Genomic DNA, 25110 nt, shown 5'->3' with positions numbered 1-25110 from the left:
ACCTTTCCACCGAAGGGTCAGATTTAAAGTGTGTGTGTGTGTTTTCAAAAGTGTGAGATAGAATACTACCAGCAACCATCCTTTCTTCACGTGTGCCATCTCTTACATGTCCTTTGCTTTGAGTTAGCCAGCAAAGTTGTGTTACTGATTTTCATTGCCACCTCTCATGTCATTAGAAAGTATTGTACAATTGTAATGCTATTTTTAGTCTTGCCTTTATAAAATTATCTAAATCAATGGCATCTAGCAGCGCTTGTGCCTGCTGGCCTCAGGTACTCTGTTGCAGGCTTGCTTAGCAATGATGGAGTCAAGGAATTCATTGCATGGTGCTGACTCTGTGACCTTACTCCATAATCCTTTTGTTATTCCAGTTAAAGCACTGTACCTCTAATGATTCCACATACTCTCTTTTCATAAAATATTGTTATCATTATAGTAGGAATTTACTGCTCAGTGTATAACTCTGCAGGACAGCTTTCCTTTAGTGCTCACAAAAAAAGTCATTCTTTCTTTCATTCTCTAAACAGAATCTATCACGTAGCGTAAGCCTACACACAGTACTCTGTTCTTTGATTTAATTCCATAGCAAATCTCCCATGTAATTCGGTCTAATACTAGTTGCTTCCATCCTTCAGCGTGGTTTTCTCTGACTCTTCCTGCAATATTTGCTGACAAAGGAACTTACTTCATTTTGTTACCATATTATCTTTGTGTATTTTTACAGCCATTTTTGCCAAGGCAAAAAAAGAAAAAAGAAAAAAAGAAAAACAAGTATTCTCCTTACTGGACTTTATTGTCCTTTATTCTGATGAAAGAAATCTCTAAAGCGACTTCTAACCTCTTTTCACAGAGTTCAGTGAAACATTGTCAAGCTTAAGACCGACTTTCACAAGACTTTAAACATCATCCAGAAATTATGGTGACTTCATCTGCATATTCTGAATGCTTTGTTTTTAAATGTCTTGCTAATCACACATCTTTGTACTAACATTAAGTAATATATCAAGGCATAATACACAATTTGAAGTTCTTCCTGAATGATAGTGGTTGTAAATTCATATTTCAAATAGTCTTGAAAATTTACATTTTTTGCCAGTTTCTTGTCAGATCCAATTAGGGAGTCATTTCTCTACTTTGTAATGGAGCTAAGGAAGAGCTTATACTGGGAACAGAAGTGTCAGCTCAGCTGTTTTCTTGCTATTCACATCAGCTTGTCTTATTGGTATTCTCAATCTGTAGCTCCTTTGTAGAACTCCCTTTTTTAATTATAAACTTTTATTTGGAAGGATGTTAGACTTAAAAGTTTAAAAGGTAGCATAAAGAGTTTGTATATATCTGTCATTCGGTTTCAATTTCCCCTCACATTAACATCTTTTTTTTGGTGGGGGGCGGGGAATGGAGTCTTGCTCTGTCGCCCAGGCTGGAGTGCAGTGGTGCGATCTCAGCTCACTGCAACCTCCACCTCCCAAGTTCAAGCAATTCTCTCCCTGCCTCAGTCTCCCAAGTAGCTGGGATTACAGGCGCCTGCTACCACACCTGGCTAATTTTTGTATTTTTTTTTAGTAGAGATGGGGTTTCACCATGTTGGCCAGGCTGGTCTTAAACTCCTGACCTCAGGTGATCTGCCCACCTCGGCCTCCCAGAGTGCCGGGATTACAGGCATGAGCCACCGTGCCTGGCCAGCATCTTCTAACAGTGGTACATTCATCAAAACTGACAAACCAACATCAATATATTGCTTTTCAAGTAAACTTCAAGCTTTCATTGTATTTCACTCAGTGTTTCCATTTAAGCTTTATTTCCTTAGTCTCCTTGGGTCTGTCATAATTTCACAGTCTTTCCTGGTTTTTCGTGACTGACCTCAATAGTTTTGTGGAGTACTGGTCAGGTAGTTTCTAAAATGTCCCTTAAGTTGGTTTGTCTAGTATACTTTCTCACAATTAGACTGAGGGGATAGATTTTTGGAAAGACTATCACAGATGTGAAGTGCCCTCCTCCTCACATTGTGTCAGGAGGTACATGATGCCCACATATAACATTACTAGGGATGTTGGCCATTCTTATGTAGTAAAGGCAATGTTTGCTAGGTTTCTCCACTATAAAGTTACTAATTTTCGCCAGGCCGTGGGGGCTCACGCCTGTAATCCCAGCACTTTGGGAGGCTGAGGCGGGCGGATCATGAACGCAAGAGATCTAGACCATCCTGGCCAACATGGTGAAGCCCCATCTCTACTAAAGATACAAAAATTAGCTGGGTGTGGTGGCGCGCACATGTAATCCCAGCTACTCGGGAGGCTGAGGCAGGAGAATCGCTTGAACCCAGGAGGCGGTTGCAGTGAGCCAAGATTGCACCACTGCACACCAGCCTGGGTGACTCTGTCTCAAAAAAAAAAAAAAGTTTCTAATTTTCCCTTTGATACTTTATTTTTTGAAAGTGAGTCATTATATCTACCCTGCAATGGAAGTGGAGGGATTAAGATCCATCTCCTCGCAAAGGGGGTAGTAGTATCTACATATATTATTAGAATTTCTCTGTAATTAAAGATTGGTCACTTTTTCTCATTTATATTTATTTATTTTAAAAATCATTTATGTCTCTATATACTCATTTATTTTATACTTTGGGTTATAATGCAGGACTCTTCTTTAAGGCATTATTCATTTTGTGAGGGTTATTTTAATTCAATATTAGTAATTATAAAATAATATTATGAAATGCACTAAAAATAAGTAATAGTATGGTTGGTTGATAGAAGACTTTGCCAGATTCATTTAAACCCCAGAACACCTCAATATTTGAGAGCGCCATGCCACCATATCATGCCTTCTGCATTGATGCAGCTACATATGGGTGCTCACATGACTTAGCCTCTCCCCTCTCTCCCTCTCTGCCTTTGCTTTTCTCTGTTATGGCAGGGTGGCTTCCTGAGGCCTCCAGCCAGTAGGTAGAGCTTAGTCATTCAACAGATATTAATTGCACACTTGCTATGAGCTAGACACTGGTTACACAATAGTGAACAAGACAGTGCAGGCCTTTGCTCTTCTTGAACTTACATTCTAGTGCAGAATACAGCTATCACACAAGAAAACAAATGATCAATTGTCATTTCAGGCAAAACGTGCAATGAAAACATAAAGAAATCTAAGGCTAATGGAAGAGTGACTAGCACTCATGAACCCAAATTGAAGAGAGAAGCCCCTTTTCTCTTAATGTCTCCTCAAAAGGACTCTGTTGACCCTTCATGGGACAGGTATCCATGCAAGAACCCATCCCTGTGTTCTTAGGAATGGTCAGGAATGACTCACTGGTCAGCTGGAGTCCGTGTCTGGGCTTCTGGCTGGTCAGGCATGACTGACAGCCCCATTAGAGTCATGGGAAGAAGGCCTGATCTACTTCTGCAAAGGACGGTGATGCAGGGCAGACAAAAGAGCGATAGTGGGCCTCACGGAAGGTGCCTGCTGGGAACCAGGAAGCACAGCTGCCTCTCCCAGGGTTTCCAAGCAGCGAATCCTACGGTGCCCACCCCCAAGGGCATTACTGAAATTCGGCCAAGTTAGCAACATCCCACGGGACTCAAGCCAGCTGCTCCTCCACCCACCTTGGTCAAATTCCTCAGCTAAGAATCCCATGCCAACCTCTAGAGGTGGGATCTGCTTCCTTCTAGCCTGCCTGTCCTCCAATCACACCCCCGAGGAGGACACTGTGGGGAGGCTAAAATGTGAATACAGTCTTAGTAATTAATTCCATAGAGACAGGAAGAATACGGGCTGGTTATCACTCCTGGTCTTGTGTGGGTTGTCTGCAGGGAAGTCGCATAAAGGCAGCAGTCATTGAGGACACTTAACACTGTTTGCATCTTTTTTCATGTCCTGCTATCAAGACAGCATCAGGAATTCTTTGCATGTAACAGAATCCAGTTCAAATTGGTTTTTACCCCCGTTTTATAGCATAAAGGAACCCAACACATTGAAAATGATGAACATTAGAGAAAATACAGCTGAACTGTCTCATGGATTCATGACCTTCCCAGCCCTGAGTATTGTGAAAAGTCTTCATTTTTCTGTTGTCCTTTTATCCCCTCCTTAGCCTCTACCTCCTTGGGCAGGGAAAAATAAGAAATGTTAGAGAGAACAGAATAAGCAATGATAGGATATAAGACAAGGCCTGGGATTCATGCATTGGCCTAAGTGTCTACATTTTCCAAGTGAGAGGACTAAGTCATCAATGAGTTGGGTCTCTTTTCTTCCCCTTTCCTGGATAATGATGTGTTTTTGTCTGGGCAGAAATTTTTGTTTTCTTTTTTGGCTGAGACTCCTAAAAACCAAAAGGCAATAGGAATCTGTGTGACAGGAGCCAAAGAGTTATGAGTACCAGGACCCTAGACTGCACTGTGGCAAAACTTCCATGGCTGAAAGAGATGTCTTGGTATAAAGGGCACCATTTTTATTTAATTTTTATTTAATAGCAGTACCTGATAATTGTCAGGAATTGGAAAGGAAAAGGAAGGGGGATGAAAGGGAAGCTTCAGCAGCTCATGGGGAGCATAAAAAAGCTGAGATACAATCCATGGGGAGTCAACAAACATTGACCAAGCCTCCTTTTGCATGCAAAGTTGGATAGAACACAGCTCTTGCATTGAAGGATCCAGCAGTCCAGGATGTTGGACAGTGTCACTTTAGCTAGTGCTGAGCCTCCCTCAGAGAGAATCATGTGGGAATGGAGCATGTATATTCCACAGACTTGATTCACATCACAAGCACTGAGCACGGATCTGCTGCAGGCTCCTTGGTGGACACCTATATTAGATTCTCCAGAGAAACAGAACCAATAGGAAATAGAATGTATATGTATCTGAAGATACTAATTATGAGAATTGACCCATGGGTTATGGAGGCAGAGAAGGCCCACCATCTGCCATCTACAAGCTGGATTCCCAGGAAAGCCAGTGTTATAATTCAATCTGAGTCTGAAGGCCTGAGAACCAAGGAAGCTGATGGTTAAATCCCTGTATTCGTCCATCTTCATACTTCGATGAAGAAATATCTGAGACTGGGTGATTTATAAAGAAAAAGAGGTTTAATGGACTCACAGTTCCACCTAGCTAGGTGGAGGCCTCACAATCATGGCAGAAGACGAAGGAGGAGCAAAGGCATGTCTTACATGGCAGCAGGCAAGAGGGCTTGTGCAGGGAAACTGCTCTTTATAAAACCATCAGATTTTGTGAGACTTATTCATGATCAAGAGAACAGCACAGGAAAAACCCGCCCCGATGATTAAATTACCTCCCACCAAGCCCCTCCCACAACACCTGGAGATTATGGGCACTACAATTCAAGATGAGATTTGGGTGGGGACACAGCCAAACCATATCGGTTCCAGTCTGAAAGGAGGAGAAGACTGATGTCCCAGCTCAAATAGTGAGCCAAAAAAAAAAAAAAAAAAAAGCAAATTTCTCCTTCCTTGGTTTTTTGTTCTATCAGGGCCTCAATGGATTGGACGATGGCTCCCTGTACTGGGAAGAGCCATTTGCTTTGCTGAGTCCACTGATTCAGATGCTAATCTCATTTGCAAACACCCTCACAAACACACCTAGAAATAATTGTTTCACCAAATATCAGGGCACACCATGATCCAGTCAAGTTGACCCATAAAATTACCTACTACAATGCCATTACAGCTTTTGTCTCATTGATCCCATGCAGCAGGTATTATTATTTTGTTTTAAGAGGTTGGAAAATAGAGGTTCAAATATAGTAGGTAGTTTGGAGTAACAGAAAAGGCAATGGTTTGAACCTAAGTCTTACCAGATCAGTGCCTTGCCCCTGCCCAACAGCACTCTTGATCTCTGCCTAGTACTTTTTTTGGTGGGGTGTGGGCGGGGGAGCAGGGACAGAGTCTCACTCTGTTGCCCAGGCTGGGGTGCAGTGGTGCAATCTTGGCTCATCGCAACCTCCACCTCCCATCTGCCCAGTACTTTAAACCCAATTTAAAGTGCCTGTGTTTCAGAATAGTCCCCCTTTCGGGTCACTCCTTGAAGTCTAGCCAGGAGGACCTGCCCTTGGCCTGGCTTCGTCTCTGGGCTGTGTTGTCTGTACCTTCCCTCTCCTTGCCCCTCAGGTTGTGTGACAATCTGCAGCCCCATATTTAAAATCTTGTTTCTTACTCCTCCTTCCCCCATAGAGGTTCTGTTTTCATCCAGCCTTCTTCATTGGTAAGGTGACTCTTTCATGAAGTCTAAACCAGATGTCTTTTATAACTGAATGAACACATGCAATATACCTTTATCTCCATCATTTCATCTGTCCTGATATTGACCACAACTTTGCAAAGTACTTGTGGTTCTTTGCAAAGTACTTAGGTTCAAACACCCCTTCTACAGATGAGGGGCTGTCTCTGTGATATTAGGCAACTAGGTGCAGGTTACATAGCAACTAAGTGCAGCTCAGAGCTGGAGCTGGGTCTGGCTTGTAGGTTTGTCTGCTCCTCCTTTTCTCTCATGTGTCATAATCCCGAAGATGACAAGGAAAAGGACTTGTGAAAATATTGTCCTTCTCTTTGAAAATCCAAACAAGGGGATAACAAGCGGGAGCTTAAACTCCTTCAAGAAAAAATGACAAGCTCTTTGTCCCTTAGACAAAGAAAAGGGGAATATGTTTCTCCATTCCAAATCCCACATTAGTAGAGCTTTAATCATTGATTTACTGTAGACAGACAGAATGTGAGGATTATTGAGAATGTCATCATCATGATTTCCATTCTTGAACCAAAGGGCAGCTACTAAATACTAACTGCGTACCAGGCACTGTGGCACTCCAAAAGAATAATAAGTCAAGTTCCCTACCAGCCTGGAAATTCACATCCCAATGCTGCCAGGTGCAGGCATGTAAATAAATAATTACAAGAAGCATGCGATGAGTTCTCTAATAGAGCTAACTGCAAGAGCCTGTAGAGCACTGAAGAAGGACCTAGCAATTGCCTAGGGTGTTATGTTAGGAATGCTTACAATGAGAATCAGAAAACTCAATATGCAGTGGCTTAAAATAAAGTAGGGGGTTTGAATTTCTTACCTGAGAACTCTAGAGTAAGCAAACACAGACACTGGCTCATAGGAGAGCAATGTGTTGACCTCTCATGGTCACAAGATGGCTGTCATGGTTCTAGTCATCGCATCTCTGTTTACGATAGAAAGGTGAGTGAAGTGAGAAGAGGACACTAGCCATATGTGAACCTTTTTATTAGGAAATCGAATGCTTCCCTGTGTAACTTTTTGGGCATTCCTGGGTCAGGTGGCCACCCCTGGCTGCAAGGTAGTCTGGGAAATCAGAGACTTGGATCATCATGATTGGCTTGGATCTTGGGTCACGATCCATTCACAGGGGCAGGGGACATTGCAACTACAAACAAAGTTAGTGTTCTGTTAGGAAGAATGGGGTGGAGGGGGAGACACGCAAGGAGGTGTCAATGTGAGTGTTCAGGAAAAGCTTTGCAGAACATGTGCCTTTGAGCTCAGCCATGAAGGATGAGCTGGCATTGGTAGTAAAGAAGGTAGGAGGCCAGGCGCAGAGGCTCACGCCTGTAATCCCAGCACTTTAGGAGGCCAAGGTGGGCAGATCAACTGAGGTCAGGAGTTTGAGACCAGACTGGACAACATGGCGAAACCTCGTCTCTACTAAAAATACAAAACTTAGCCAGGCGTGGCGGCGCATGCCTGTAGTCCCAGCTACTCGGGAGGCTGAGGCGGGAGAATCGCTTAAACCTGGGAGGTGGAGATTGCAGTGAGCTGAGATCGCATCATTGCACTCCAGCCTGGGTGACAAGAGTGAGACTCTGTCTCAGAAAAAAAAAAAAAGAAAAAAAGAAGGAGGAGGAGGAGGAAAGAAAGAGAGAGAGAAGAGAGGAAGGAAGGAAGGAAGGAAGAGAAAAGAAGGTAGGGCATTGTAGAGAGAAAATAAGGACATTCAAGCAAGGGGGAGAGCACATGGAAAAGCACAGCATCATGAGAGACAGGTTTAAGAAATACTAGGATTGCCTTTTAGCCTGGATATAGAGCTGGAATCATAAGTGGGAGGCAGTTTGCATCAGGCCTACCTATCAGGCTAGGTGTTATTCTGTGGATCATAGAAGGTCAGTTGGAGTGTTGAGATGGAGACCCATTTTCTAATGCCTCTTATCCCAGTAACTTGGAAGAGATAAGATCCACGTTCTTATTCACCTGGCCATTTGCACACAGGCTCTGATTTCTTCGCTGTTTTGCACCGTTAATTACTTTTATGAACCCTCTGGGGTCTAAGTGCATCAGAAGTATTGGCTGGACTCTTTCCACAGCCTTGTCCTTGCACTGAGGTCTTGTTTCTGCCTTTGAACTGCTTTCTTCTGTGCCCTTGATTGGTGATAAGAGTTTCTCGTGTCTCCTTTAATCACATTGACTTCTGCTGCCTTCCCAGATGATGTTTAAGTTTCCTGGACAGTAATCAATTTCTGTCAATTTTCTCTGGCTCAGTGGAGGCTGACTCCAAGTCGGCACATATACTCAGCCTTTATAGGCATTTCAGATCCAATCAGATCACACCCATGGGGCCCCTGATGCTTGGCAGCTCCTGCAGCCCACCTGGCATGCAGCTTCCATGCCTCCCTCTCTCTGCTTCCTGCCAGACTGGAGGCTCTGCCTGTGTATCTGGGAAATCCTAAATCATCCTGCAGCCTTAGTATCCCAGGGGTGGGTATTAGAAGGGGAAAGTAGGTTTCATTTCTGATCCTGTCATCTTTTGTCAATCTCATGTTCATTTAATGATGACAGATGTGGGAGAAATAAGGGACACAGAATTCTAATTTTTCTATCTGCTTGGGTTCAAATCCTGACTCTCCTACTTTCTAGCTATGTAACTTCAGGCAACGTGCTAAACTTTTCTCATCTGACAGGTAACATAGTAAGAGCATCACTTGTCTCATGGAGTTGTGTAAAGAGTAAATGAGCTATCAGAAGCAAAGTTTTCAGAGCAGTGCCTGGCATACAGTAAGTGTCTGATACATGTTAGCTGCTAATAATAATTATTATTATTACTACTTGATAACGTGCCTCAGAAAGTGGAACAAGTTATCACAGATTTTCATCACAATCCTTGTAGATCCACATGCACTTATCAGCTCCTTACAAAAATCTATTTTGGGTGCATTCTCCAGTGTCACTGTGTCTCAGATGTGAAAGCCTGTCAATAAATGCCTACACCACCAGCTTTTCCTGCCCCCAAGCCAGCAATGATGGCTGATTCTTTCCCTCGAGGGACCAGGACAAGACATTCTTTAGCAGTCACCAGCTTGCTGCCCCCAGGCCAACAATGATGGGTGATTCTTTCCCTCAAGGGACCAAGACGTAACATTTCTTAGTAGTCAGACAAGCACTGATAAAAATATATATATATATATCAGCAACACAGATCCTAAGTCAGATTTTCAGAGTGAGAGATGTGGTTTAGTGGAAAGAGAAGTGGCCCAGGAGACAGAAGCTGGCCTCTACTTCTACCTCTGCTGTGTGACTCTCGGTAAGTCACTTTCCGACTCTGGGTCTTGGTTTCTTTCCACTTAATGCGCCCTTCCCAGGAAAAATCACCAACAGCCTCTTTAAATGCACGTTATCATACTTGTAGTTTAAAATGGACAGTTTTGTGATACCTTCCTCTCTATCTAAGTTGTAAGTTTCAGGAAGAGAGTATGGTCTCTTGTGTGTATCTCTGCATTCACAGCCCCCAGATCAGTGTCTGGCACAAAATCAGCGCTCATCTTACTATCTGTTGAATAAATAAATGAGATATAATAGAAAGAAAATCATTTCTGAGTGTGATGGTTAAAACTGAGTGTCAACTTGATTGGATTGAAGGATACAGAGTATTGATCCCAGGTGTGTCTGTGAGGGTATTGCCAAAAGAGATTAACATTTGAGTCAGTGGGCTGGAGAAGGCAAATCCACCCTTAATCTGGTGGGCACCATCTAATCAGCTGCCAGCAAATATAAAGCAGGCAGAAAAATGTGAAAACGAGAGACTGGCCTAGCCTCCCAGCCCAGCTCTTTCTCCCGTGCTGGATGCTTCCTGCCCTCAAACATCAGACTCAGTTTTGGGACTTGGACTGGCTCTCTTTGCTCCTCAGCTTGCAGACAGGCTATTGTGGGACCTTGTGATCATGTAAGTTAAGACTTAATAAACTCCTTTGTATGTCTACCCTATTAGTTCCGTCCCTCTAGCGAACCCTGACTAATATACTGAGCAAGACAGATCTGATTTTGTTTTAAGCTTGAGCATGTACTCACTTAGTGACCCTGGGCTAGTCTGAGGCTCAGACTCATCCTCTGTAAAATGAAGATAATAATAGAAACCACCATACCAGGTTGTTTTGATTAAATGTGATCCCACAATCACATTCATGAATTTTGAGGGAGAGTGGGAGACAGTCCATTACATCTAATAAGCTATTCAACCCCTGCAGGAGAGAGTAAGGACAGTAGGGGGCTACTGAGGGAAAGGTGAGAGCTATTTTGTTTCCTCTATAATCCCATGATCACATTCAATGTAGAGAAGTAAATAATAGGTATTATGTATTTAATATCATATATATGTATATGGATACATACATACATAAAAAACCCTGGCCTGGCCAGATGCAGATGCTCAAAGTGCTGTAATCCTAGCAGTTTGGGAGGCTGAGGCAGGAGGCTCACTTCAGTTTAGGAGTTTGAGACCAGCCTGGACAACATAGTGAGACCTCAGCTCTACAAAAAATAAACAAAATTAGCTGGACATGGTGGTGTGTGCCTGTAGTCCCAGCCACTCAGGAGAAGGATCACTTGAGTCTGGGAGATTGAGGCTGCAGTGAGCCCAGATTGCACCACTGTGCTCCAGCCTGGGTGATATGGCATAGACCCTATCTCTAAAACAACAAACAAACAAACAAACAAAAAACACCAGCCTAATGTCTAGCATATAATGGGTATTAAATACATGATAGCTATTTAGGTTGGTGCAAAAGTAATTGCAGTTTTTGCAATTTTAATGGCGAAAACCGCAAGTACTTTTTGTACCAAACTAAATATTATTTATTTAGATCCTAGCACAAGGTAATGGAGTATTCTATGTCCTGATGATTAAAAACTCAGGTGCAAAATGTAAACCTGAATATACCTTAACAGATTTTTGAATGGGCTTGCCGATCAGAGGGAGCTGGATGGGAAAGCACTCTTCAGAACCGCCTTTGCTTGCCTATGACCTCGCCATCCACTCCCCCATCTTCCTTCTTATGTAACACCAGCACTTGCCTGTAGTGAATACACAAACTAGACAGATGCAGAGTGGGATGAGGCTTGATGAGCTAATAGACAGCTTGGGGTGGGTTGTGGGGCACCAGGAGACCTGGGTCCTAGTCCCAACCCTGACTTGGCACAGACTCACCATGTGATGTTGGGCAGACTCATTTCTCTGTAAATTTCACTCTCCTCATCTGTAAAATGCTCAGCCCTTTAGGACTAGATTTGATAGTAGTTAAGAACCTCAGGTTTGGGCTTTAGAGTTGACTTCCAGTCTCAGCACTGCAACTTACCAGCTGTGAGATATAGGCAAGTCACATACCATCTCCATAAAGTGGACAGTGGGATTCAAATGGGCTTGTTTGGAGGATTTAATGAGACCATGTCTCTTAAGTACATGGCAGATTTGTGCACAATCCATTAAGCTTTGTTTGCGGGGTCCATAGGCCAGCCCTTCTTTTCACTTAGTTTAAGTTTCTCCCTGTTGAAGAAGCTTGCATTTCCTCAGTCAGATCCACATCCATCAACCTTCCTGCTGGCTCAGCACTTGGCAAGCACCGGAATCATTCGCAAAGACGACACGATCCCCCCACTGGGTGTGAGTGACACCAGCCCACATGCAATTATTTTAATGCGTGGCCCAGGATCTTATGCCCAGATCAAATGTGTTCTCAGGGGAGAGTCTTCCCTCTCCTACCCTTCAAAAGGCACAAGAAGAAAAGCACATATTACACACTCATACGTCCCTGAAATGTAAGCCTCATCAAATAGTTTCACCCCTGCCAGCCGTCTCTACCCTCCTGAACGCTGAGTGCTTGCTTTCTGACTGATGCCAGCAGGAAGGAGAAAGGAGGGCAGAACTCCTCCTTCCCTGCCCCATCTTTGAGAGGGTAGGAAACCCACACTTACGGAACCACTCTAACATGGAAGCACTGAGCTAGGCGTTTGTTTAACCGTCTTACCTACTTTGTCAGACTTGCTGATCCCCACCTTGCACTTGAGGAAACAGGTTCCAAGAAGAGAAACGAGTTGTTCAAGGACACACACAGCTAAGTAAAGAGCATAGCTGGAATTCAGACCTCGGCTGGTCTGAGGTTCATAGTTCTTACTCTGGCTACTGTATCATTCGTTGTTGGTTATGGGAGTTCGTGGGGATGTGGTTTGGACCAAATAGGTTTCCCATAATTCACTGTGCCATGAGAGAGAACACTGGTCTTCTAGAGCAGTATTTATCCAGCCAACTTCAATGGTTATTGCTAATGCACATTCCCAAAATAGAGGACAGAGGGAGCTGGGTCTTCCAGTCCTCTCTTCAGATGGCAGGCTCTGGACCCTGCTGCAGACTCTCATAGATGGAACCCAACCAAAGGAGGGAAACAAGAAGTGACTGAGCTGTGGATACCCAGTTCCTTCCCTCAGTGTCTTAGTCCAGTCTGGCTGCTTGATGTTTATTTCTCCGTTTCTGGAGGCTGGGAAGTCCAAGGTTAGGGCGCTGGCAGATTTGGTGTCTGGTGAGGGCATGCCTTCCGGTTCATAGTCGGCACCTTTTCCATCTGTCTTCACATGGTGGAAGCAAGCAAGGGAGCACTTTGGGGTCTCTTTTCTAAGGGCGCTAATCCACTCACGAGGGTTCTTCCCTTGTGACCTAATGACTTCTCGAAGATCCCACCTCCTAATGTCATCACCTTGGCGATTAGGCTTTCAACATGTGAATTTTGTGGGGGAATGGGAGACAGTCCATTACATTTGATATACTGTTCAACCCCCACAGGAGGAGAGAGTAAGGGTAGTAGGGGGCTATTGAGGGAAAAGCTATTTCATTTCCTCTATAATCAGACAAAGCATGAAACAGAATGTTTTAAAAGCTTGGCTTCTGTCCTCCACAGTGTATAGGAAAGAACGTGGGCTTGGGAATCAGACATGCTTGTGTTTGAAGCCTAGCTCCCATGTTTACCAGCCAGGTGGCCATAGGCAAGTCACTTCTTCACTGTTTCTTTCCCTTTACGATTGCATGCCTTGCTAGGGTCATTGTGAGGACTAAAAGAAGCCAATGAATGTAAAACTGCTGGTGAAGTGTTCAACCCATGGGTGAGCCCCCCAGGAGAAGGCTCCCAGCCAAGGGCATGAGCAGTGGCCACTCAGTACAGGCTTCCCTTTCCCGTCACAGGTGTCCCATGGAGGGTTCTCTGGGGACTGTGCTCAGGTATTCACGCCATTGCACTGGGCTGAGCCTTGCCTTGGTGTCTGCCAAGGAGCATTGAGAATATGATCATATATGACCAGGGCCACTTCACAGTGCAGTCCTCATGGGGTCTTTCCCTGGCTTAGCTGTTTTTGATGGTGTGTGATTTCCCTCACCTGGGCTCAACCTGTCCCCTTGGACCCTCTGCCTCCACCCATCATTCAGGGTTCAGCTTATGTGGCTCAACTGTGAGAGGCCATCTGATTGGCCCAGCCATCAGTCTCCTGGGTCCCTGTGTGCTGATCTCAGACACAGTGCAAGCCCAGTGAGTAGTTAAGCAGGTGGACTCTGGAACCAGGCTTCAGAGGTTCCAAGCCTACTTTTCTGTGACCACAGGCAAATTACAGAGTCTTTCTGTGCCTCTACTTCCCCATCTGTAAAATGGAATTAATAATCATGCTGCCCCATAGGCCTGTTATGAGTATTAAATAAACTAATACAAATTATGTCTTGCTGATCATGGTTATTCTATAGTAATAATGAATCATTTTTAATACTAACAATGAATGCCACCAGATATTAATAATAAATTAAGGTGCTTTCTTAGAATAAATTTAGTACTATTAAATATTCTAGGCCAGGCGTGGTAGCTCACACCTGTAATCCCAGAACTTTGGGAGGCCAAGGTGGGAGGATCACTTGAGCCCAGGAGTTTGAGACCAGCCTGGGCAACATGGCAAAACCCCATCTCTACAAAATACAAAAACTTAGCTGTGCATAGTGGCATGTGCCTGGTCCCAGCTATTCAGAGGGCTGAGGTGGGAGGATCACCTGAGCCCAGGAGGTCGAGGTTGCAGTGAGCCAAGAGTGCACTTTGTTATGACCATGTCATAAACAAATAAATAAATATTTTATAAATATTTTATTGCTTTTCCCAGATTTTTTTTTCTTGTGCATATCTTGTCTCTCCCATCAAACTGTCTGCAAGGCCTTCTGTCTCAGCTGGAAGTTACAGCGGACTCTTAACCATCATCCTAGGCTCTAGTTTTGCATCTCCCATCCTGCGACTTGCATCTTCTTCATTATGAATAGAGTGATCTTTCTGAAACCTAGAGTTACGGATGTTCCTCCTGCTGAAAATCTGCAGTACCTGCAGTCTGAGTGCTGACCATGGGCCTCTCAGGTCCAGGGCATGACCCCACGACACCACTACCAACATTTTTCCGCCCCTTGTGCGGAAAGACCCCACGCCCAGCTAATTTTTATATTTTTGGTGGAGACAGGGTTTCACCATGTTGGCCAGGCTGGTCTTGAACTCCTGACCTCAGGTGATCTGCCCGCCTCAGCCTCCCAAAGTGCTGGCATTACAGGCATGAGCCACCGCACCCGGCCTCTCATTTCTTCTTGATCGTCTCTCCATTATCACATTCAAATTACCTGTTTGTGGACACTTTTCCCCAACTGACCATGAGTGTGCCAAGGGAGGGACCCAGTGTCCCATGTCTCTGGCTGCTTCCCAGCCCTCTATACTCTAGGCACTCAGTAGTCAGAACCAGCATCTACTGAGCACTTACCATGTGCTAGGCATTATTTACATGCTTTATAGGCATGAACTTGTTTATTTTTCAAAAAAGCTTTATGAGACAGTGTATCATTCAACGTCCTAGCTGGAGGCTAGGACCACAGCAATTATTTGAACAGAGAATTTAATCTTTAAAAATAGTTATAAGGCATAAAGTGTTCACTTGGTACGGGAAGCACTACCCTAGAGCTGAAGAAATAGGAGGAGGAGGTAGGAATGAGTAAAACCTGGGGCCAGGACCCAGACCCCTAGGATGGCATCACCAGCCGATTCCAGAGGCAGCATCACTGGGCCGAGAAGTAGGGACAGCGAAGCGTGTTCTGAGTGTGGGAAAAACTGCAGAATGGATGCAGCTGCTGCTAAAGGAAGGAGGTGCCACTGCTGGGCTGAAAAAATGGGACTAGGGTGATGCCCACAGGGACAGGAAGCAACAGGAGGAGCAAGCGCCTTTCTCCCCTTCCAGACCCTTCATGTCCCAGTCATGCTCCCTCTGGGTGGCACCTACAGGCAGCAGGTGGCCAAGCAGAATTAGGGTTTGTAGAGTCGTGGCCTAAGTAAGCATCACATCTTAGGGCTGAGAGATGACAATGTAATAACTGGCACAGATTATTCCCATTTCACAGATGAGGAAACTGAGGCACAGAGATTCAGTCACTTGTGTGAGATTAAAGGACTACCTAGAGCAGAGGCAGGGTTTGATCCCAGGTGACCTGGCCCCAGAGCCCTTACCCTTAACCACTCTGCCAAAATGTTGAATGAGTGAATGAGCAGACCCTCAAATAATGCTTAGCCCAGTGCTGAGCCATGGCTTCCTACAATTGTGAGGGACCCCCACCCCACCCCTGCCATACCTGACCACTTCCTTATCTCCCTGCCAGGTCATTCACTGGAACTCCCCCAAGAAGCTCCGGGTGAAGAACAAGCATGTGGAGTTTTTTCGCAACCTCTACCTGACCTTCCTGGAGTATGACGGCAATCTTCTGAGGCGGGAACTGTTTGGCTGCCCCAGTGAGGCTGATGTCAACAGTGAAAACGTAAGTGGCTCGCAAGGCTGGACAGGGAAGGGGCGGCTTCTCTGCTCATCCATCAAGGACCTCCCCCATGCCAGGCTCTATGTCAGGCTCATGGCAGGACCTAGGTGAACACAACGCCATCGGTGCCCAGGGTCCACCATCTAGTGGGGGAGAGAGGTACATCAGCGGGTCCTTTGCATGCTCATCACTGTGGATGCAGACAGGGTATGTTTGCTCCAGACGAGGTGAAGTCAGAAGTGAGTTTCCAAGCAGAGGAAACAGAATGAACAAAACCACCAGTGAAAGGAAAGATCAAGTGTCTCTCATAGCCAGGAAACACCAGTGTTTTTGTGGACATGATACCCACATGGGAGACCCAGGATTCAGTGTAGTCAGTGCATGGGGAAACACAAAAAGAGCTTTTCACAAGTAACTGGCTCCTTTAGGGTGAGCATGGGTGAAGACAGTGTTAGGTAGGTACTAAGTCACCGCCATAGCTATAGTCTACTATAGCTATTCCTGTTTCTCTGTTTCTTCACCACTTATAATTTGTTCATATGCTGTATCTCATTTGATGTTCATAGAAACCCACTTTTTTTTTTTTTTTTTTTGACAGAGTTTCACTCTGTCACCCAGGCTGGAGTGCAGTGGCGTGATCTTGGCTCACTGCAACCTCTGCCTCCCGGGTTCAAGCGATTCTCCCGCCTCAGCCTCCCAAGTAGTTGGGATTACAGGCATGCACCACCACACCCGGCTAATTTTTTGTATTTTTAGTAGAGATGGGGTTTCACCTTGTTAGCCAGGATGGTCTCGATCTCCTGACCTCATGATCCGCCTGCCTTAGCCTCCCAAAGTGCTGGAATTACAGGTGTGAGCCACCACGCCCAGCCAGAACCGACTTTTTAGAGTTGAGTAAATTGAGGCACAGAGAGATTAGGCAGGTTGCCCATGGCCCCACAGGAAACAAGGAGCAACGTTGAGACTGGTTGTGAGTTTCTTAGGATATAGAGAAGAGGCACTTTAACAGAAAAAGCAGGGCATGGGGAGTCAGGCTGACCTGGGTTTGGCTTTAATTCCTTCCAGTTACTACCTGTGTGATCTCAGATAAGTGACTCAACCTCTGTGCTTCATTTTCTTCAACTGTCAAATGGGAATAAAAACTTCTGTGGGGCTAGGCACGGTGGCTCACACCTGTAATCTCAGCACTTTAGGAGGCCGAGGCAGGCGGATCACTTGAGGTCAGGAGTTTAAGACAAGCCTGGCTAACATGGTGAAACCCCATCTCTACTAAAAATACAAAAATTACCAGGCATGGTGGCAGGCACCTATAATCCCAGCTACTCAGGAGGCTGAGGTAGAATTGCTTGAACCCGGGAGGCGGAGGTTACAGTGAGCCGAGATCATGCCACTACACGCAAGCCTGGGCAACAAAGTGAGACTCTCTCAAAAACAGCAAACTTACATGGGATGTTTTGACAGTAGCTGAAAAGTTGCATGCAAAGCACTTAGCTTGGTGTTGGCCCTGTGTTACATGCATAGTCAATATTTGCACTCTGCTCTTTCCTTGACCCTTAGTATTAGACACAGAAATACCTGGTTCATTCCTTTAGGCAGCAAACATTTACTGAGGACCTTCTACTTATTCTGCACACTAAGTATTCATAGATGAAAAAGGACTTTTGTTCCTGATCTCATGATATTTATATTCTGGTGGAGGAGACACAGTTAATAACTAAACTCTCAGAAAACAATGATCAGCCAGTGGCAACTGCTACATAGCAATGTATTAGTGAGCAGCTCCACTGGTTTAAGGATTTCTATGAGGAGGTGACGTTTAGTCTGAAACCTAAATGACATGAATGAGCCTCCCAGAGAAGAGCAAAGGGAGCACGTTCCAGGTAGAGGAAGTAGCTGGTGCAAAGGCCCTGAGGCAGGACAGGTTCGGGGTGTGGAACAGAAGGATGGCCAGTGTGCCTAGGAGCTGGTGGGGAGGGAGGGCTCAGGTAGGCAGGAGCCAGATTGGTAGGAGGTTGTATGTTGGGTTTCAGATTCAGAATTTTGATTTATTGTTGCTGCTGTTTTTATAGTTATTTTTTATAGTTATTTTGGATGTAGTGAGAATTCTTTTAGGCTCCCAATGGCAGGGAAGGGCACCTGTGGAAGGACCAGAGGCATGTACTCGCCTGGCCTTTTATCAGGATGACCCTGGTCACAGTGCGCCCCTGCTCTCTGTGACTGGGTCCCCAAGTCACAGTGGATCGCCACTGGCTCCGGCCCTTCTCCCCATCACCCTAGAGGCCTTCTCAGCATCTGCCATCCTTTGCGTCTGGTGATAAAGGAAAGAAAACCATTAAGCACTCGAACTCTTTCAGATTCTGGGAAGCACTTAGAGGCTCAACAAACACTGTTCTTTCAGTTTTTCCTTCAGTTCTCTTTGCTCACATCAGTATTTGTCATCATCAAGATTTGAGTGCCCATTCGGCACATTTTTCCAAACGTTAAATGGAAACTGTTCTCGTACCTCGTTTATTTCCCCCCTCCATGGAGAAGGCTCCCATAAAAAGCCTTGCAGGATGAAGCCGTCAGTTAATCATCTGTATCGGTGCACTCCCATGCCATGCTGCTGCTCAGTGTCATAAGAAATGAGACTCCTTTTATGAGTGACTCACCAGCTTTTCCTACCATCTCATTCCCCTGGGGGGATCGGCGAGGTGAAGAAGTCGTCGGTGGTCTTTCTCGGAATCCGTGACCATATTTATTTGCTCAGGAAGAATGCGTGAATGCTGGCCCTCTGCCAGGAGCCATGTAGCTCACGGGGGTTGAACTTAGAGACTGAGCCCGCCCCTGTATGTAAGTGGCCTGCCGCTTAACAACTCTTAGAGATGCCAACAGGAAGGGCCATCGGGGCCCAGGAGGCCCATGAATGAGAAAGCAGCCTGCTCTAAGCAGTCACCATGCCTGTCATCCCAGTCTCTCTCCCCTCTCTCCCTTGACCACTATGCATGGGCCACATCCACCTCCTTTCTGTGCCTTCTACATTCCGGGCTCACCATAGGGCTTTCGTGCTTGCTGTTCCCACTGGCGGGAACACCCTGACCCTCTGTGTTTAAATGTCTCAGCTGTGATATCACAGAAACTTTGCAATCCCCTACCCCCACACAAAGTAACCCATGAAGTCACTGTCTATGACATGCCCTGTTTGTTTTTGTTTGGTGGTTTGTTTTTTTTTTTTTTTTTTTTTTGAGACAGAGTCTTGCTCTGTCGCCAGGCTAGAGTGCAGTGGCGCGATCTCAGCTCACTGTAACCTCCGCCTCTCCGGTTCAAGCAATTCTGCTTCAGCTTCCTGAGTAGCCAGGGCTACAGGTGCACACCACCATGCCCAGCTAATTTTTGTATTTTTAGTAGACACAGGGTTTCACCATGTTGGCCAGGATGGTCTTGATCTCTTTCATGATCCACCTGCCTCGGCCTCCCAAAGTGCTGGGATTACAGGCATGAGCCACCGCACCTGGCTTTTTTTTTTTTTTTTTTTTTTTTTGAGACGGAATCTCGCACTGTCGCCCCGGCTGGAGTGCAGTGCCGCGATCTCGTCTCATGGCAACCTCTGCCTCCCAGATTCAAGCAATTCTTCTTGGCTCAGCCTCCCAAGTAGCTGGAATCAGAGGTGCCTGCCACCATACCCGGCTAACTTTTTTTGTATTTTTAGTAGAGACAGGGTTTCACTGTGTTGGCCAGGCTGGTCTTGAACTCCTGACCTCAGGTGATCCACCCACCTCAGCCTCCCAAAGTGCTGGGATTACAGACATGAGCCACTGCACCCAGCCCCTGTTTTCTTTTTGTCAGAGCATCTACTCCTGTTTACAATTACCTGGTTCATATGTTCGTTTCCTACATTTTTTCATAAATGTAATACCAAAACATAAGACTCTTAAAGACTTTGTACTGTTCACCTCTGAGGTTCTCCGTCCTAACATAGGATAGAACCAAGCACATAATAAGCACCTAATAAATATTTATTGAGTGAATGTACTAAGTAAATTTAAGAAGTAAGAATGAAGTACCACCAGGTAAAGGGAAGAGCAGATGAAGAAGTGAATTGTTAAAAGACAACATGCTGGAAGTTCATGTACCAGAGCACAGGCATGTTGGGGGCATGACTAGGAACAAAGCTGACCAGGAGGCGCCCTGACTGTGCTGAGAAGCTTGGAGTTTCTCCTCAGGGCAGTGAGGAGCCACTGAAGGGTTTTAGTGATGGGCAGATTTATATTAGAGAAAAATCACTCAAGGTAGAGGATGAAATGAAAAAGACAAAACTGGAGGGACCACTTAAAGGACATTGCCCCGGCCGAGCACAGTGGCTCACGCCTGTAATCCCAGCATTTTGGGAGGCTGAGGTGGGCGGATCACGAGGTCAGGAGATCAAGACCATCCTGGCTAACACGGTGAAACCCTGTCTCTCTAAAAATACAAAAAAATAGCCGAGCGTGGTGGTGGGCGCCTGTAGTGGGCACCTATAGTCCCAGCTACTCAGGAGGCTGAGGCAGGAGAATGGCATGAACCCGGGAGGCGGAGCTTGCAGTGAGCCGAGATCACGCCACTGCACTCCAGCCTGGGTGACAGAGTGAGACTCCATCTAAAAAAAAAAAAAAAAAAAAAAGGACATTGCCCCATCCCAGGCAAAAACATGATGGGTGGGGCTCTGATCTCTAGGACAGTTGCGGTGGGAATGGAGAGAGCAGATGGATTGTTTTGTGGGTACTAAGAACATGAGAGCAGGTGCAGCTAGCACTCATAAGTCAAGACAAGCAGGTTCCTGTGCACTGCTCCAGCCCTGTTCCTCTGCTAGCTGGGGCTGGGGCTAGGGCTGGAGCTGGGGCAAAGAGAGAGTCTGTAAACATTGCACTCCTGAACCACAGCTCTGTAGGGAGTTTACCACCTGGTCTTCCGCAGCATGTCAAGTGTTATCTGCAGACACAACCAGAGGGAAAGGGTATGATCTTGGATCCAGCCCAAAGCCTATGCTCCCAGCTCTGTGGGAAGAGGTCATTAGAGCTGTGATAAGTGCACAGATGGTGGTGAGTCTGAAAGAAACCAAGTCAGGAACCTCTTCTTTGGACTTGAGATCCTAGATGGGAGCAGGCTCTGATGGCAGTGTCTAAGTGACTTAAGACTCCTTTCATCCACTGTATTAGTCCATTTTCATGCTGCTGATAAAGACATACCTGAGACTGGGTAATTTATAAAGGAAAGAGGTTTAATTGACTCACAGTTCCACATGGCTGGGGAGGCCTCACAATCATGGCGAAAGAGCAAGGGACGTCTTACACAGTGGCAGGCAAGAGAGAGAATGAGAACCAAGTGAAAGGGGTTTCCCCTTATAAAACCATCAGATCTCATGAGACTTATTCACTACCATGAGACCAGTATAGGGGGAACCTGCCCCCATGATTCAGTTAACTCCCACTGTGTCCCTCCCACAACATGTAGGAATTATGGGAGCTACAATTCAAGATGAGATTTGGGTGGGGACACAGCCAAACCATATCATCCACCCAGTTGTTAATTCACTTAGTCGCCAGACACAGGGCTAGTGTTCCAGCAGGCAGCATTGCAGATTAAAGCTCGGCTCTTGGAGTGACTGTCGAGTGAGGGTTACAGACAAGCAGAGGATTATTAAGTAGTGTGGTTAGTGCCAGAATAGTGGTAGTGCTTTGAGAGCACACGGGAAGGGCATTTTACACAACTAGGTAGAGAAGGTGCATCGAGGAAGACTTCCTGGAGGAGGTGAGATTTAAAGGTTGAATAAGTAGGAGTGAAGGAGTCTGAAGGGTAAACTTGGTGGGTGGGAGGGAGCAACATGAGCACTGGAGACCAGGAGCCAACACAAGCATGATCACTCGAGGACCTGCTGGGAGTTGAGAGTCAAATGAAGTCAGTGTGAGAACTATAAAAATGGCTGCACAGGCCAGGTGCGGTGGCTCACGCCGGTAATCCCAGCACTTTGGGAGGCCGAGGCGGGCAGATCACCTGAGGTCAGGAGTTCAAGACCAGCCTGGCTAACATGGTGAAACCCTGTCTCTACTAAAAGTACAAAAAGTAGCTGGGCATGGTGGCACGTGTCTGTAATCCCAGGTACTTGGGAGGCTGAGACAGGAGAATCGCTTGAGCCTGGGAGGCGGAGGATGCAGTGAGCCGAAATCATGCCATTGCAATCCAGCTTGGGCAATAAGAGCAAGACTCCATCAAAAAAAAAAAAAGATAAGAAGAAAAAGAGAGAGAGAAAGAAAGAAAAGAAAGAGCTGCACAAGTTAATTTTTGCGTTACTTTAATTTTTTCACTGGGAAATTGATAATGACAATAAGAGTATGAGCTCTCTGGTAGTCTGAATCGCTCATTTAATAGACACATGACCTCAGAGAATTCACCTAAACGCTCTGAGCCTTGGGTTTACCATCTGAGAAATGGGTACATGACACCATTGCCATGGGGTTTTATGAACAATTGAAGGCCAAAAAAGAAGGACTTGGCACCAGGAACACAGTGTGCCTTGGGATGAGTTTCTTCACAGACCCCAATGCCTGACCCATGTGATCATAATCCACTGTTCCACACATAGGCTTTAGGTTTTATTAGCAACTCTGGTAAAAAGACATAGCAGAGAAGGGAACCTGTAGAGTCTCTGAGAAATCTGTCTGTAAAGCATGTGAGAAGGTGTCACATTTGCTCTAAGTCAGACAATCCCAAGTATCCCCACTGATTCGGAAATTCAGGGTAGGAAGAAGAGGCTATTTGGTTTGCCTTGCTGCCAAAATGAAAATAAGGACATCCAGTCAGGGATGTAATTCTTCATCAAGGAGCCAAGATGTGAGGGGCAGAGCCCCATTTCAGAGCCACTGGTTGGGCTGCTTGCTCTAGGACAAGACAGTTTGATTTGCAAGAGAACAGGCTCCCCCAGTGCTATGGAATGACAGTAGCTAACTGGCCACAGCCACTTGTCTCTCATAGTTTGGGCATCTCTCCCTGGAACTTGTAAATTCTTTATGTAGTGCAGTAAGCATTTGGTATGCATTGGTTATTATGAGTTGATTGATTGACATAGGGATGGAGGTTAGAATTCTATACCTTAGCATTTCTCTCCCTTTTCCTCAACAACCCAGCCCCTCAAGAATATCCAAGAAATGGCAGGGTGTGGTAGCTCATGCCTATAATCCTTGCACTTTTGGAGGCAGAGGCACAAGGACTGTTTGAGCCCAGAAGTTTAAGGTTGAAGTGAGCTATGATTGATCCGCTATACTCCAGCCTGTGTGATGGAGTAAAACCCAGTCCCTAAAATTAAATTAAATTAAATTAAATTTATAAAAGAATATCCAAGAAACCCCAGGACTCTCCCAGAACATAGGTGGATAATCAGAGCTATTCTCTACCGTTTTATCTATTCAGAATCCTTCCACGGTATCCCTAATAGGCTTGCATCTGGCTTCTGCTGAAATCCTCCCAAAGACAGAGAGCTCACCACCTTCCAAGGCAGCTTACTCTGCTATTGGAAAGCTCCAGATGCTAAATTGTTCTACCTCATGTTGAGCTGAAATATTCCCCTCTGTAAAGAACCCACTGATCTGAGCCCTGTCCTCTGGAGTCTAGGTTTTGTTGGGTTTTTTTTGTTGTTGTTGTTCTTTTTTTTAATGAAACATAAGGAAATAAGGATCCTTCCACCTCCCTAGTACCTGACAGCCCAGAAGATAGCATAGAAAGTTTCCATTCAGTTTGCTATTTAGAAACATGCAATGCTCCCTAAGTATTGTATTTGTAGGGTGATGCTTTATCATCAAGAGGGTCTTGCTCCACCTAAGGGAATTTCCAACTAAAGGAACCTCATCTTTTTAAATGCAAAAACCATTAAAATAGATGGGTTTTAACCAATTTGGACAGGAAACTTGCTGCTAAAGTGTATGCCGTTCCTTTAGTAAGCAAACACTAAACTCAGTTTAGTATTAAACTAAGTTTACAGTATTTGATGACTGTGGTTACATTGAAAAGGCTGGAGGAGGTGGGCGGGGGTTGTCCAGAGGAGGAAAGATACTGTTTAACCTGGCAGGAAATGGCCCCAGACTATTCACTGCTTATTCTGTGGATTCCTTTCTGACAGCTGTCACTTTCTGCTTATCAGCTTCAGAACAACCCTTTCTGGGCTCGCCTCCTTGTTCCTTCTTTCCAAGGCAGCCAACGCCCCCTTCCCCCCACAAAAAAAAACCCACAAAGGTATTTAATTTAGAAAGACTGATGGTAAAAGAATGATCTGTTGTTATGTTAAAAGCTAGATTATGAAACATACCAAACATCCACAAACTACAAAAAAAAATACACTGGACACCAATGAATTTTTGAATGTATATGGAATTGTAAGTCAACAGCCAGTGTCTCCGACCCCTGCCCACAGCAGACATCACTAATTGATGACTGCATTATTCACCTATGCCCAACTTCTTTATCCTCCTCAAAACAGCACTCTGAGTAATCAGTATTGGTCTCCTAGCCTCCTAGTGATAGCAGGGAACCAAAGCCTGCTGGGTATCCCTACGATAGGTATTAGTCATTCTGGTCTCTCCTGCATGAGCACAGCTCTTTGTGCTGTTCTAAGACCTTTCTCTGCTTGCCTCTAGCTTTTGGGAATTGGAAATTTTCTACAGGGAAAGAAAGAGAAAGGGAAATACAACTTTAATCTTCACCACAAAGAGAGGGAGTCATTATGAGTCACACTTCACAGATAAGGAAAGGAAGGCTTCAAAGAAATGATTTACTTGTTCAAGACCACACAACTCCTAAGTGCTGGGGCCGTGATTAGAAACCAGGTCTACCTAACTCTAAAGCCACAAGACAAGGAAGTGCTTCCCAAATGGATGTAGCTATGTATGTCATATTAATGTAATAGTAACATTATTACATATATCCAGGTTATTCCACAATTCTCCTAGTTGTTATATGCATACGGTTTTCTTACTCTTTCACTAACCCTTCAAGGTAGTTCCTGTTATCTCCTTT

At 45.2% G+C, this 25110-nt stretch overlaps 1 protein-coding gene across 6 annotated transcripts in view; it reads left to right on the top strand.

Moving 5' to 3' along the window:
- LARGE1 (LARGE xylosyl- and glucuronyltransferase 1) overlaps positions 1-25110 on the top strand; it is an 852160-nt gene that overhangs the window by 565471 nt on the left and 261579 nt on the right. For all 6 annotated transcript variants that reach the window (XR_010111820.1, XM_003821498.6, XM_003821496.5 and 3 more), the window contains one exon: positions 15937-16092. Coding sequence is in view for 5 of the 6 variants with exons in the window: in XM_003821498.6 (XP_003821546.1) it covers positions 15937-16092 (156 nt within the window). In the remaining variant the exon portion in view is untranslated. The remainder of the gene's footprint in view (positions 1-15936; positions 16093-25110) is intronic.

The sequence above is a fragment of the Pan paniscus genome, chromosome 23 (assembly GCF_029289425.2).
Source record: "Pan paniscus chromosome 23, NHGRI_mPanPan1-v2.0_pri, whole genome shotgun sequence".
Taxonomy (NCBI): Eukaryota; Metazoa; Chordata; class Mammalia; order Primates; family Hominidae; genus Pan; species Pan paniscus.
Note: the sequence above shows the minus strand (reverse complement) of the source record. Positions and strands in the feature narration are given on the sequence as shown.